At 56.6% G+C, this 13,734-nt stretch overlaps 1 protein-coding gene across 2 annotated transcripts in view; it reads left to right on the top strand.

The window, feature by feature from the left end:
- Window positions 1-832: 832 nt before the first annotated feature.
- Window positions 833-13,734, top strand: part of pik3c3 (phosphatidylinositol 3-kinase, catalytic subunit type 3) — a 153,364-nt gene continuing 140,462 nt past the window's right edge. Inside the window, exon 1 of one of the 2 annotated variants that reach the window (XM_085973266.1) lies at window positions 833-1,099. In XM_085973266.1, coding sequence (XP_085829392.1) covers window positions 1,032-1,099 — 68 coding nt within the window. In that variant the 5' untranslated portion in view covers window positions 833-1,031. The remainder of the gene's footprint in view (window positions 1,100-13,734) is intronic. The other variant, XM_085973256.1, reaches the window with a different exon arrangement.

The following is a 13,734-nucleotide window of genomic DNA, read 5'->3' as shown; positions in this document are numbered from 1 at the left end:
CGACTCTGGACTCGGTAGTTTGTAATTATAAACTACTGTTTTATTTGAGTTGTAATCGCTGCCTGCCGCATGGTGCGGGGTGATATTTCCAAGTGCCTTGTGCGGCGCCTGCGCACTACTTTCCCAGCATCGTAGTGCTGCTACACTTGATTTGAGTGTTAGTACACTTGTACAATGTAGTCCCAACATAACTATGTAACAACAAGTATGGTGTAGAAATAGCTAAAAGTGAAGCAGAAAGGGATCTAAGTGTGATAGATTTGATATTTAACATGAAATAATTGTGGAGCAGCAATAAACAAAGCAAAGAATTAATTATTGATAAATTAATTGATTATAAATCAGGTGATGTTATGCTAAAACTGTACGGTGCACTATATAGACTCCACCTATGTTCAATTTTGGTTACCATGCCATACAGGTAATAGTCAAGTCACAGAGGCAGTGCAATAGAGGCATGAGGCTGATCCCTATAGTCAAATGATTGAATTATGAGGAAAAACTGGAGAAACTGGAGCTAGTTATCCTTGACTCAGGAGGAATCTTATAGAAGTTTACACAAATTTAAAAGGCATAGCTAGTATTAATCCAGAGTATGACTTCAAAGTACTGCAGCATACTCGAACAAGGTGAAAATTTAGGGTAGATGTCAGGAAGCAGGTCTTCATGCTGCTGGAATAGTACAAGTGTAAACCGTAGATTAATTTAAGAGACAATTACATGTGATTGTGGGGGTGGAGGTTTATCATTGAGATGGATGAAGCCCCCGCCCCCCCCGTGATCACAAGCCCTGCTCCACCTACTGACTACAACCAGCTGTCAGAAGCCAGCGCCTCATGGCTGACCTTTGACCAGCGAACCGGATGTAAACAGGGAGGCGGGCTGCGAAGATGGCGGCCGCTGAGCCGTAGACTTGAACCGGTTTAAACTCACTTCTCTCTCTCTCTCCTGTCCGGACGAGCTGCGCCGGGGACATAGTTGTTTTCGAGTCGGTAAAGGACCTGCTTCAGCTGTCGCCGCCCGCCCGAGTGATGGGGGACACGGAAAAGTTCTGCTATGTTTACAGCTGCGACCTGGACATCAACGTTCAGCTGAAGATGTGAGTGCGTGCGTGAGTGAGGTAGGGGTAGGGTAGAAGGGAGTTAGGGGGTGTGGGGGTTTGAGGGAGGGGTGGAGTGAGGTAGGGAGAAGGGAGTTAGGGTGTGTGTGGGGGTTTGAGGGAGGGGTGGAGTGAGGTAGGGGTAGGGTAGAAGGGAGCTAGGGGGTGTGTGGGAGTTTGAGGGAGAGGTGGAGTGAGGTGGGGTAGGGTAGAAGGAAGTTAGGTGTGTGGGGGTTTGAGGGAGAGGTGGAGTGAGGTAGGGTAGAAGGGAGTTGGGTGTGTGGGGGTTTGAGGTAGGGGTAGGGTAGAAGGGAGTTAGGGGGTATGTGGGGGTTTGAGGGAGGGGTGGCGTGAGGTAGGGGTAGGGTAGAAGGGAGTTAGGGGGTGTGGGGGTTTGAGGGAGGGGTAGGGTAGAAGGGAGGTGGGGGTTTGAGGGAGGGGGGCACGAGGGGGTTTGAGGGGGAGGGGTGGCGCGAGGGTGGCGCGAGGGGGAGGGGTGGCGCGAGGGTGGCGCGAGGGGGAGGGGTGGCGCGAGGGTGGCGCGAGGGGGAGGGGTGGCGCGAGGGTGGCGCGAGGGGGAGGGGTGGCGCGAGGGGGAGGGGTGGCGCGAGGGGGAGGGGTGGCGCGAGGGTGGCGCGAGGGGGGAGGGGTGGCGCGAGGGGGGAGGGGTGGCGCGAGGGGGGAGGGGTGGCGCGAGGGTGGCGCGAGGGGAGGGGTGGCGCGAGGGTGGCGCGAGCGGAGGGGTGGCGCGAGGGTGGCGCGAGCGGGAGGGGTGGCGCGAGCGGGAGGAGTGGCAGGAGGGGTGGCGCGAGGGTGGCGCGAGGGGGAGGGGTGGCGCGAGGGTGGCGCGAGGGGGAGGGGTGGCGCGAGGGCGAGGGGGAGGGGTGGGGGGAGGGGTGGCGCGAGGGAGTTCGGTGGCGCGAGGGGGCTCGAGGGGGAGGGGTGGCGCGAGGGGGCTCGAGGGGGATGGGTGGCGCGAGGGGGCTCGAGGGGGAGGGGTGGCGCGAGGGGGCTCGAGGGGGAGGGGTGGCGCGAGGGGGCTCGAGGGGGAGGGGTGGCGCGAGGGGGCTCGAGGGGCAGGGGTGGCGCGAGGGGGCTCGAGGGGCAGGGGTGGCGCGAGGGGGGGGGCGCGAGGGGGCGGGGGGGCGCGAGGGCGAGGGGGCGGCGCGAGGGGGAGGGGTGGCGCGAGGGGGCGGGGTGGCGCGAGGGGGCTCGAGGGGGCGGGGTGGCTTGAGGGGGCGGGGTGGCGCGAGGGCGCTTGAGGGGGCGGGGTGGCGCGAGGGGGAGGGGTGGCGCGAGGGGGCTCGAGGGGGAGGGGTGGCGCGAGGGGGCTCGAGGGGGAGGGGTGGCGCGAGGGGGCTCGAGGGGCAGGGGTGGCGCGAGGGGGCTCGAGGGGCAGGGGTGGCGCGAGGGGGGGGCGCGAGGGGGCGGGGGGGGCGCGAGGGCGAGGGGGGCGGCGCGAGGGGGAGGGGTGGCGCGAGGGGGCGGGGTGGCGCGAGGGGGCTCGAGGGGGCGGGGTGGCTCGAGGGGCGGGGTGGCGCGAGGGGGCGGGGTGGCTTGAGGGGGCGGGGTGGCGCGAGGGCGCTTGAGGGGGCGGGGTGGCGTGAGGGGGCTAGAGGGGGCAGGGTGGCTTGAGGGGGCGGGGGGGCGTGAGGAGGCTTGAGGGGGGCGGGGGAGCGTGAGGAGGCTTGAGGGGGCGGGGTGGCGTGAGGAGGCTTGAGGGGTTGGGGGGCATGAGGGGGCTTGAGGGGTTGGGGGGCTTGAGGGGTTGGGGGGGCGTGAGGGTTTGGGGGAGCGTGAGGGGGTTTGAGGGGGAAGGGGGGGAGTGAGGGGCGGCGTGAAGTGGAGTGAGGGGGAAGGGGGGGGAGTGAGGGGCGGAGTGAGGGGGAAGGGGGGGGAGTGAGGGGCGGCGTGAGGGGGTTTGAGGGGTTGGGGTGGCTTGAGGGGGAAGGGGGGAGTGAGGGGCAGCGTGAAATGGAGTGAGGGGGAAGGGGGGGAGTGAGGGGCGGCGTGAAGTGGAGTGAGGGGGAAGGGGGGGAGTGAGGGGCGGCGTGGAGTGAGGGGGAAGGGGGGGAGTGAGGGGGAAGGGGGGGAGTGAGGCAGCGTGAAGTGGAGTGAGGGAAGGGGGCGAGTGAGGGGGGAGTGAGGGGCGGCGTGAGGGGGAAGGGGGGGAGTGAGGGGCGGCGTGGAGTGAGGGGGAAGGGGGGGAGTGAGGGGCGGCGTGAGGGGGAAGGGGGGAGTGAGGGGCGGCGTGAAGTGGAGTGAGGGGGAAGGGGGGAGTGAGGGGCGGCATGAAGTGGAGTGTGGGGGTAGGGGGGGAGTGAGGGGCGGCGTGAAGTGGAGTGAGGGGGAAGGGGAGTGAGGGGCGGCGTGAAGTGGAGTGAGGGGGAAGGGGGGTTAGTGAGGGGCGGAGTGGAGTGAGGGCGAAGGGGGGAGTGAGGGACGGAGTGGAGTGAGGGGGAAGGGGGGAGTGAGGGGCGGGGGGGAGTGAGGGGGAAGGGGGGTTGGAGTGAGGGGGAAGTGGGAGTGAGGGGGAAGGGGGAGTGGGGGGGCGTGGAGTGAGGGGCGCAGTGGAGTGAGGGGGGCGGGGGGTGGAGTGGGGGGGTGGAGTGGAGCGAGGGGGTGGGGGGAGTGGAGTGGAGTGGAGTGGGGGGGGTGGAGTGGAGCGAGGGGGTCACTAAGCAATAAGAATAATACCTGTCATATTGGGCAGAAACAACAAAAACCCAAAGCAAACTCAATTGCTACTTGGCCCTAAACAGACAATACAACATGGCTGATTACCTGATCATGGTAAAGGATAGCAAACTGAGAAAAACTTTGACAATGTACAGACTTAGTGAACATAACCTGGCGATCGTAAAAGGTAGACACAGACAGACCCGGCTACCAAGAGAGGACAGGATATGCTCTCACTGCAGTCAGGGAGTGGTGGAGACAGAGATGCACTTCCTCACAGCTTGTAGAAAATATCAGGGCATAAGGGAGAATTTCTACCCAAAATTCACAAAAATATGCCCGGAATTCAGAAATTTGAATGACGACCAAAAACTCCCATACCTACTAGGGGAAGAGAGAAATTGCATAACACTAGCGGCACACTATGTTACAGCTTGCCATAAACAGAGGGACAACCAGTAAATATAAGAAAAGAGTATATATAAATTATATGAAAGTATATATTTATACACTCAGGGATATATCTGTTTATACACTGTATGGATAGATCTGTATTTTTGTGAACAAACATGAATGTTTTCCGATGCTTTGGCAACATAAGATGTAACTTGTCATGCCAATAAAGCGAATTGAATTGAAATTGAATTGAGGGGGTGGGGTGGAGTGGAGTGAGGGGGTGGGGGGGTGGAGTGAGGGAGTGGAGTGGAGTGGAGTGAGGGTGTGGTGGAGTGAGGGGGGGTGTGGGGCGGAGTGAGGGGGGGTGTGGGGCGGAGTGAGGGGGGTGTGGGGCGGAGTGAGGGGGGTGTGGGGCGGAGTGAGGGGGGTGTGGGGCGGAGTGAGGGGGGTGTGGGGCGGAGTGAGGGGGGTGTGGGGCGGAGTGAGGGGGGTGTGGGGCGGAGTGAGGGGGGTGTGGGGCGGAGTGAGGGGGGTGTGGGGCGGAGTGAGGGGGGTGTGGGGCGGAGTGAGGGGGGTGTGGGGCGGAGTGAGGGGGGGGTGGGGCGGAGTGAGGGGGGGGTGGGGCGGAGTGAGGGGGGGGTGGGGCGGAGTGAGGGGGGGTGGGGCGGAGTGAGGGGGGGGTGGGGCGGAGTGAGGGGGGGGTGGGGCGGAGTGAGGGGGGGGTGGGGCGGAGTGAGGGGGGGGTGGGGCGGAGTGAGGGGGGGGTGGGGCGGAGTGAGGGGGGGGTGGGGCGGAGTGAGGGGGGGGTGGGGCGGAGTGAGGGGGGGGTGGGGCGGAGTGAGGGGGGTGTGGGGCGGAGTGAGGGGGGTGTGGGGCGGAGTGAGGGGGGTGTGGGGCGGAGTGAGGGGGGTGTGGGGCGGAGTGAGGGGGGCGGGGCAGAGGGGGGGCGGCGGGGGGGCGGGGCGGAGCGCGGGGGCGGGGCGAGGCGGGGGGGCGGAGGGGGCGGAGTGAGGCGGGGGGGCGGAGTGGAGTGAGGGGGTGGGGGGTTGGAGGGGGGGGGCGGAGTGGAGTGAGGGGGTGGGGGTGTGGAGGGGGGGCGGAGTGGAGTGAGGGGGTGGGGGGGCGGAGTGGAGTGGGGGTGGGGGGGCGGAGTGGAGTGAGGGGGTGGGTGGGGGGGGCGGAGTGGAGTGAGGGGGTGGGGGGGCGGAGTGGAGTGAGGGGGTGGGGGGTTGGAGGGGGGGGCGGAGTGGAGTGAGGGGGTGGGGGGGCGGAGTGGAGTGGGGGTGGGGGGGGCGGAGTGGCGTGAGGGGGTGGGTGGGGGGGCGGAGTGGAGTGAGGGGGTGGGTGGGGGGGGCGGAGTGGAGTGAGGGGGTGGAATTGCTGTAAAAGTATCCTCCGGACTCAAAGGAAAACAGTAAACAACGCATGCAGGGCGGAACTAGGCCAATACCCATTAATAATCACTATCCAAAAAAGAGCCACCAAATTTTGGAATCACCTACAAATGAGCAACCCCCAATGCTATCACTACGACGCCCTGAAATGCCAAGAGCTGACCATAAAGAAGAATACCCTCAGTCAACTAGTCCTGGGACTCAATAAAGTAACTAATAACAATACTAACAATAACCAGCCCCAGGACAGTGACAGGGTAACACAAAGAATTCGACCCAACACAATCGTCGCTAAGCAAAAGGAAAAATATCTGTCATATTGGGCAGAAACAACAAAAACCCAAAGCAAACTCAATTGCTACTTGGCCCTAAACAGACAATACAACATAGCTGATTACCTGACCATGGTAAAGGATAACAAACTGAGAAGAACCTTGACAAGGTACAGACTTAGCGAACATAGCCTAGCGATCGAAAAAGGCAGACACAGGCAGACCAGGCTGCCAAGAGAAGACAGGATATGCTCTCACTGCAGTCAGGGAGTAGTTGAGACAGAGATGCACTTCCTCACAGCCTGTGGAAAATATCAGGGCATCAGAGAGAATTTCTATCAAAAATTCTCACAAATATGCCCTGAATTCAGAAATCTGACTGACAACCAAAAACTCCCATTCCTACTGGGGGAGGAGAGAAGCTGTGTAACACTGGCGGCTCACTATGTTACAGCTTGCCATGAACAGAGGGACAACCAGTAAACTAAGACAAGAGTATATATAAACAAGGCGAAAATATATTTATAAACTCAGGGATATACCTGTTTATACACTGTATGAATGGAACCGCGTTTATGTGTTCAACCATAAATGTATTTTGATGCTTTGGCAACATAAGATGTACCTTATCATGCCAATAAAGCGATTTGTATTGTATTGTATTGGGTGGGGGGGGCGGAGTGGAGTGAGGGGGTGGGGGGGCGGGGGGGCAGAGTGGAGTGAGGGGGTGGAGTGGAGTGGGGGGTGGAGTGAGGGGTTGGGGGGTGGAGTGAGGGGTTCGGGGGCTGGGTTGGGGGGGTGGAGTGGAGTGAGGGGGTTGGGGGGGTGGAGTGTGGGGGTGGAGTGAGGGGGTTGGGGGGGTGGGGGGGTGGAGTGGGGGGGTGGAGTGAGGGGGTCGGGGGTGGAGTGAGGGGGTCGGGGGTGGAGTGAGGGGGTGGGGGTGGAGTGAGGGGGTTGAGGGTGGTGGGGGGAGTGGAGTGAGGGGGTGGAGGGGGAGTGGAGTGAGGGGGTGGAGGGGGGTGGGGGGTGTGGAGTGGAGTGAGGGGGTGGGGGGAGTGGAGTGAGGGGGTGGAGTGGAGTGAGGAGCTTGGGTGGGGTGGAGTGGAGTGAGGGGGTGGAGTGAGGGGGTGGCGGGGGTGGAGTGGAGTGAGGGGGTGGGGGGAGTGAGGGAGTGGAGTGAGGGGGGGGTGGAGTGAGGGGGTCGGGGGTGGAGTGAGGGGGTCGGGGGTGGAGTGAGGGGGTGGGGGGTGGAGTGAGGGGGTTGAGGGTGGTGGGGGGAGTGGAGTGAGGGGGTGGAGTGAGGGGGTGGAGGGGGGTGGGGGGTGTGTGGAGTGGAGTGAGGGGGTGGGGGGAGTGGAGTGAGGGGGTGGGGGGAGTGGAGTGAGGGGGTGGAGTGGAGTGAGGAGCTTGGGGGGGGGTGGGGTGGAGTGAGGGGGTGGGGGGGTGGAGTGGAGTGAGGGGGTGGGGGGAGTGAGGGAGTGGAGTGAGGGGGGGGGAGTGGAGTGAGGGGCTTGGGGGGGGGGTGGAGTTGAGTGAGGGGCCTGGGGCGGGTGGAGTGGAGTGGGGTGGGGTGGGGGGTGGAGTGGGGTGGGAGTGGAGGGGTAGGGGGGGTGGAGTGGGGTGAGTGGGTGGGGGTGTAGGGGGGGTGGAGAGTGAGGGGTGGGGGGGTGGAGTGGAGTGAGGGGGTGGTGAGGAGGGGGGTAGGGTGGAGTGTGGTGAGGAGGGGGGTAGGGTGGAGTGTGGTGAGGAGGGGGGTAGGGTGGAGTGGGGTGAGGAGGGTGGGGTAGGGTGGAGTGGGGTGAGGAGGGTGGGGTAGGGTGGAGTGGGGTGAGGAGGGGGGGTAGGGTGGAGTGGGGTGAGGAGGGGGGGTAGGATGGAGTGGGGTGAGGGGGTGGGTGGGGTGGGGGGTTGGGGGGAGTGGGGTGGGTGGGGTGGGGGGTATGTGGGGTGGGGGGAGTGGGGTGTGGGGAGGAGTGGGGTGAGAGGGTGGGGGGAGTGGGGTGGTGTGGGGGGAGTGGGGTGGGGTGTGGGGGGAGTGGGGTTTGGGGTGAGGGAGTGGGGTGGGGGGAGTGGGGTGGTGTGGGGGGAGTGGGGTGGGGTTTGGGGGGAGTGGGGTGGGGGGGAGTGGGGTGGTGTGGGGGGAGTGGGGTGGGGTTTGGGGTGAGGGAGTGGGGTGGGGGTGGGTGGGGGGGTGGTTTGGTGGGGGGGGGGGGGGTTTGGAGAGAGGCGCAGGTATCGCTCCCGGGACCTGGACAAACCCGTGGAGCTGGGCTGTGTGCACCTGCCTGGCTCCCCTTTGTCTTTGTCCAACACCTGCACCGGGCGCTGACAGATCCCAGAGCGAGTCCCGTTACTGAACATTTCTCAGTCCCACTGGGCGAGATCTGGCGGCTCCATGTTTTATTGTTCGACATTAATCAAGTCTTCCCATGTTAGGTGTCAGAAAGTCTAAACATTTTAATTAGACTACAGGAATCGGGTGTTCACAGGATAATTGCAGACAGGGCAGGACATTTGGCCAATTTTATTCATCCATCTAGAGAGATCGCAACGTCCCCATTCGGGCTCCAATCGTTGCTCAGGGTTTTTGCTTCCACTATTCTATCTGGAAGTTTATTCCACATGTTGATTATTTGTTGTAGTAAAAAAAAAACACTTGTAAAAAGTAAATTTAAGACTGATACCTAGTGTCCCTTAGTTCTATTCCCATATTTTAATTTAAAGTAATAGTCTGGTTTCCTTAATACTCTTGCATATCATTATAAGACCATCTCTCCGATAGCTGCCTTCTTTCCAGGCTGTAAAGCCCATGTCTATCCAGTCTTTTCTCATAACTCGGGCCCCTGACATTGGAGGAGCTCCTGGCTCTTCTCTGCACTGCCTCCAGCGCATAGAAACATAGAAGGCCCCTCGAGCCTGCCCCGCCATTCAATGCGATCATGGCTGATCATCCACATTCAGTACCCTGTCCCTGCTTTCTCCCCTGATCCCTTGATCCCTTTAGGCTTAAGAACTATATCCAACTCCTTCTTGAATATATTTAATGAATTGGCCTCTACTGCCTTTTGTGGTAGAGAATTCCACAGGTTCACCACTCTCTGGGTGAAGAAATTCCTCCTCATTTCTGTCCATAATGGCTTACCCCTTATCTTTAGACTGTGACCCCTGGCTCTGGACTCCCTGACCATCAGGAACATCCTTCCTGCATCAATCTGTCCAGTCCTGTCAGAATTTTATAAGTTTCAGTGAGATCCCCTCTCATTCTTCTAAACTCCAGCAAGTATAAGCCCAATCGACCCAATCTCTCCTCATAAGTCATTCTTGCCATCCCAGGTATCAGCCTGGTGAATCTTCACTGAACTCCCTCCATGGCAAGGCGACCAAAACTGCACACAATACTCAAGATATGGTCTCACCAAGGCCCTGTACAACTACAGCAAGACATCCTTGTTCCTGTACTCAAACCCTCTCGCTACGAAGGCCAACATGCCAGTTGCTTTCTTAACCGCCTGCTGCACCTGCATGCTTACCTTCAGTGACTGGTGCACAAGGACACCCAGGTCTCGTTGCACTTCCCCTTCTCCCAATCTATTGCCATTCAGATAATAATCTGCCTTCCTGTTTTTGACACCAAAGTGGATAACCTCGCATTCATCCACGTTATATTGCATCTGCCATGCTTCTGCCCAATCACCCAACCTGTCCAAATCATCCTGGAGTTTCTCGGCATCCTCTTCACAGCACACATGCCCACCCAGCTTTGTGTCGTCTGCAAACTTGGAGATATTAGATCTTATTCCCTTGTCTAGATCATTAATATATATTGTGAATAGCTGGGGTCCAAGGACCGATCCCTGCGGTACCCCACTAGTCACTGCCTGCCACTCGGAAAAAGACCCGTTTATTCCAACTCTCTGCTTTCTGTCTGCCAATCAGTTCTCTATCCAAGTCAATACCTTGCCCCCAATCCCATGTGCCTTAACTTTACATGCTAATCTCTTATGCGGGACCTTATCGAAAGCCTTTTGAAAGTCCAAATACACCACATCGACTGGTTCTCCCTTATCTATTTTACCAGTCACATCCTCAAAAAATTCCAGTAGATTAGTCAAGCACGATTTACCTTTCCTAAATCCATGTTGACTTTGTCCGATCCTGTCACTGTTTTCCAAGTGCTCTGCTATTACATCTTTTATTTATAATGGACTCTAGCATTTTCCCCACTACCGAGTCTGTAATTCCCCGTTTTCTCTCTACCACCTTTTTTGAATAGTGGGGTAACATTAGCTACCCTCCAATCCATGGGAACTGTTCCAGAATCTATAGAATTTTGGAAGATGACCAGCAATGCATCTACTATTTCTAGGGCCACTTCCTTAAGTACCCTAGGATGTAGATTATCAGGCCCTGGGGATTTATCGGCCTTCAATCCCATCAGTTTCCTTAACACCATTTCCCTACAAATACTGATTTCCTTCAGTTCCTCCCTTTCATTAGACCCTATGTTCCCTGACATCTCTGGGAGGTTATTTGTGTCCTCCTTTGTGAAGACGGAACCAAAGTATGTATTTAATTGGTCTCCATTTCTTTGTTCCCCATTATAAATTCCCCTGATTCTGACTGCAAGGAACCTACGCTTGACTTCACATATCTATAAAAGCTTTTACAGTCAGTTTTTATGTTCCCTGCAAGCTTACTCTCATTCTATTTTCCCCTTAATTAATCCCTTTGTCCTCCTTTGTTGATTCCTAAACTGCTCCCAATCCTCAGGTTTACGGCTTTTTCTGGCCTATTTACAGGAAACTTTCTGGTATCCGGCACTGACTGGACCGAGCTGGTGCCGTCCCGTCAAAATTGCCGTAATGTTAAAACATACGGCGCTTCTGAGCTCCGTGTGAAGCAACAAACCCTGTTGCAACAGCTTCAAAACAGTCGGCTGCAGCTTGCAAGCGTCTCTAATTAAGCAACAGCTTCAGCTAGACCTTGCAGAGCCACGACTGGAGGAAAAAAAGCAACGAAAAGAATAAAAACTTATCTGAACCGACTCCTGAATTTTGCCGGTGGATAGAGCTTTCCGGACATTTAACCTCCGGATAAACGAAATTTTCCTGTATAGGTCCCCTCCTTGGATCTTATGCTATCCTAATTTCCCTTGTTAGCCACGGTTGAGTCACCTTTTTTGTTTTAGTTTTATGCCAAACTGGGATGAACAAATTCTGTAGTTCATCCATGCGGTCTTTGAATGTTTGCCATTGCCTATCCACCGTCAACCCTTTGAGTGCCATTCCCCAATTAATCCGATCCAACTCGCGCCTCATACCATCGTAGTTTCCTTTATTTAAATTCAGGACCCTAGTCTCTGAGTTAACTACTTCACTCTCCATCTTAATGAAGAATTCTATCATATGATCGCTCCTACCCAAGAGGCCTCGTACAAGATTGCTAATTAATCCTTTCTCATTACATAATACCCAGTCTAAGATGGCCTGATCTCTAGTTGGTTCCTCGACATACTGGTCCAGGAAACCATCCTGTAAACATTCCAGGAATTCCTCCTCCACAGTATTGTTACTAATTTGGTTAGCCCAATCTATATGTAGATTAACGTCACCCATGATGACTGCTGTGCCCTTATTGCACGCTTCTGTAATTTCCCTTTTAATGCCATCCCCAACCTCCGCATTACTGTTTGGAGGTCTATATACCACTCCCACTAATGTTTTCTGCCCCTTGGTATTTCTCAGTTCTGCCTCATACAGATCCACATCATCAGAGCTAATATCCTTCCTTACAATTGTGTTAATCCCCTCTTTAACCAGCAATGCTACCCCACCTCCCTTTCCTTTTTGCCTATCTTTTCTGAATATTGAATACCCCTGGATGTTGAGTTCCCAGCCTTGGCCACCCTGGAGCCATGTTTCCGTAATCCCAATCAAATCATATTCGTTTACCTCTATTTGTGCAGCTAATTCATCCACCTTATTACGAATGCTCCTCGCATTAAGACACAAAGCCTTCAGGCTTGTTTTTTTAACGCTCTTAGACGTATTAGAATTATTATTTACTGTGGCCATGTTTGATTTAAACGGTTGATTTCTCTGACTGCCACTTTTGGTTTTTCTCCTTATCTTTTGCTTTTATCCTTGTTTCCCTTTCCTCTGTCTCCCTGCTCAGGTTCCCAACCCCCTCCCATTTTAGCTTAAACCCTCCCCCAGAGCACTAGCAAACACTCCCCCTAGGACCTCGGTCCCGGCCCTGCCCTGCCCAGTTGCAAACCGTCCGGTTTGTACTGGTCCCACCTCCCCCAGAACTGGTTCCAATGTCCCAGGAATTTGAATCCCTCCCCCTTGCACCATTCCTCTAGCCACGTATTCATCTAAAATATCCTTCTATTTCTACTCTGACTAGCACGTGGCACTGGTAGCAATCCTGAGATTACTACCTTTTGAGGTTCTATTTTTTAATTTACCTCCTAACTCCCTATATTCAGCTTTTAGGACCTCATCCCGTTTTGTACCTATATGCACCACGAGAACTGGCTGTTCACCCTCCCTTCCAAAATGTTGTGCAGCCGCTCTAAGACATCCTTGACCCTTGCACCAGGGAGGCAACACACCATCCTGGAGTCTCGTTTGCGGCCGCAGAAACGCCTATCTATTCCCCTTACAATAGAATCCCCTATTACTATAGCTCTACCCCTCTTTTTCCTCCCGTCCTGTGTAGCAGAACCACCCCTGGTGCCAGGAAGTTGGCTGCTGCTGCTTTCCCCTGATAAGCCACCCCCTCCAACAGTATTCAAAGTGGTATACCTGTTTGAGAGGGGGATGTCCACAGGGGACTCCTGCACTACCTGCCTGCGCCTACTACTCTGCCTGTTGGTCACCCATTCCCTTTCTGCCTGTGCAACCTTTGCCTGCGGTGTGACCAACTGCTTAAACGTGATATCCACGACGTCCTCAGCATCGCGGATGGTCCAGTATGTATCCAATTGCAGCTCCAGCGCCGCAATGCGGTTTGCTAGTAGCTGCAGCTGGATACACTTCCTGCACACATGGTCGTCAGGCATACAGGAAGTGTCCTTGAGTTCCCGCAGCGCAGGAGGAGCATACCACGGGGACGAGCTCTCCTGCCATGACTTACCCTTTAATTAATTCAAATTAAATTAAATCAAATCAATCCCACCAGTTACACTACAGTTAAATGATATACTTAAGGGCCCTGGTTTACCAACAGTCCCCGCTACACCACAGAGAGCTTAGCAACTATAAACCATAGAGTTTAAGTTTAAAAAAGAGAGAAATACCCGCCAACCAATCATTTACCTGCTTTCTGGTGACGTCACACTTCGATTATTTTTTACTTCTCTCCCTCCCTCTGAGCTCGGAGATTGGTAAACCTACCTGCGCCTCGCCGCCGCCTCACCCAGGTCCGCCGCCGCTGTGGAGCCTACCTGAGCCTTGCCGCCGCTTTTGTAGTCGCTCCTCTGCCTCTGCCGCCGCCGCCTCACCCAGGTCCGCTGCCGCTGTGTGGCCTACCTGTGCTCTGCCGCCGCTTTTATCCTCGCTCCGCCGCCGCCGGGCCTACCTGCGCTTCGCCGCCGCTTTTATCCTCGCTCTGCCGCTGCCGCTTACTCACCCAGGTCCGCCGCCGCTTGACTGTCTGTTTCTTGGTAACTAGAACTGGATGCAGTAAAGATGCAGTTTGAGTTGGGTTCATTGGGTTAATGTTACCCCACTATTCAAAAAAGGTGGCAGAGAAAAAGCAGGGAATTATAGACCGGTAAGCCTGACATCGGTAGTGGGGAAAATGCTAGAGTCAATTATAAAAGATGTAATAGCAGAGCACTTGGAAAGCAGTGACAGGATCGGACAAAGTCAACATGGATTTACAAAAG

This window comes from Somniosus microcephalus, chromosome 2 (assembly GCF_052327205.1).
Source record: "Somniosus microcephalus isolate GS21.2 chromosome 2, FLI_Smic_1.0, whole genome shotgun sequence".
Taxonomy (NCBI): Eukaryota; Metazoa; Chordata; class Chondrichthyes; order Squaliformes; family Somniosidae; genus Somniosus; species Somniosus microcephalus.
The sequence above is the reverse complement of the archived record's forward strand: the minus strand, read 5'-3'. Positions and strand labels throughout refer to the sequence as shown.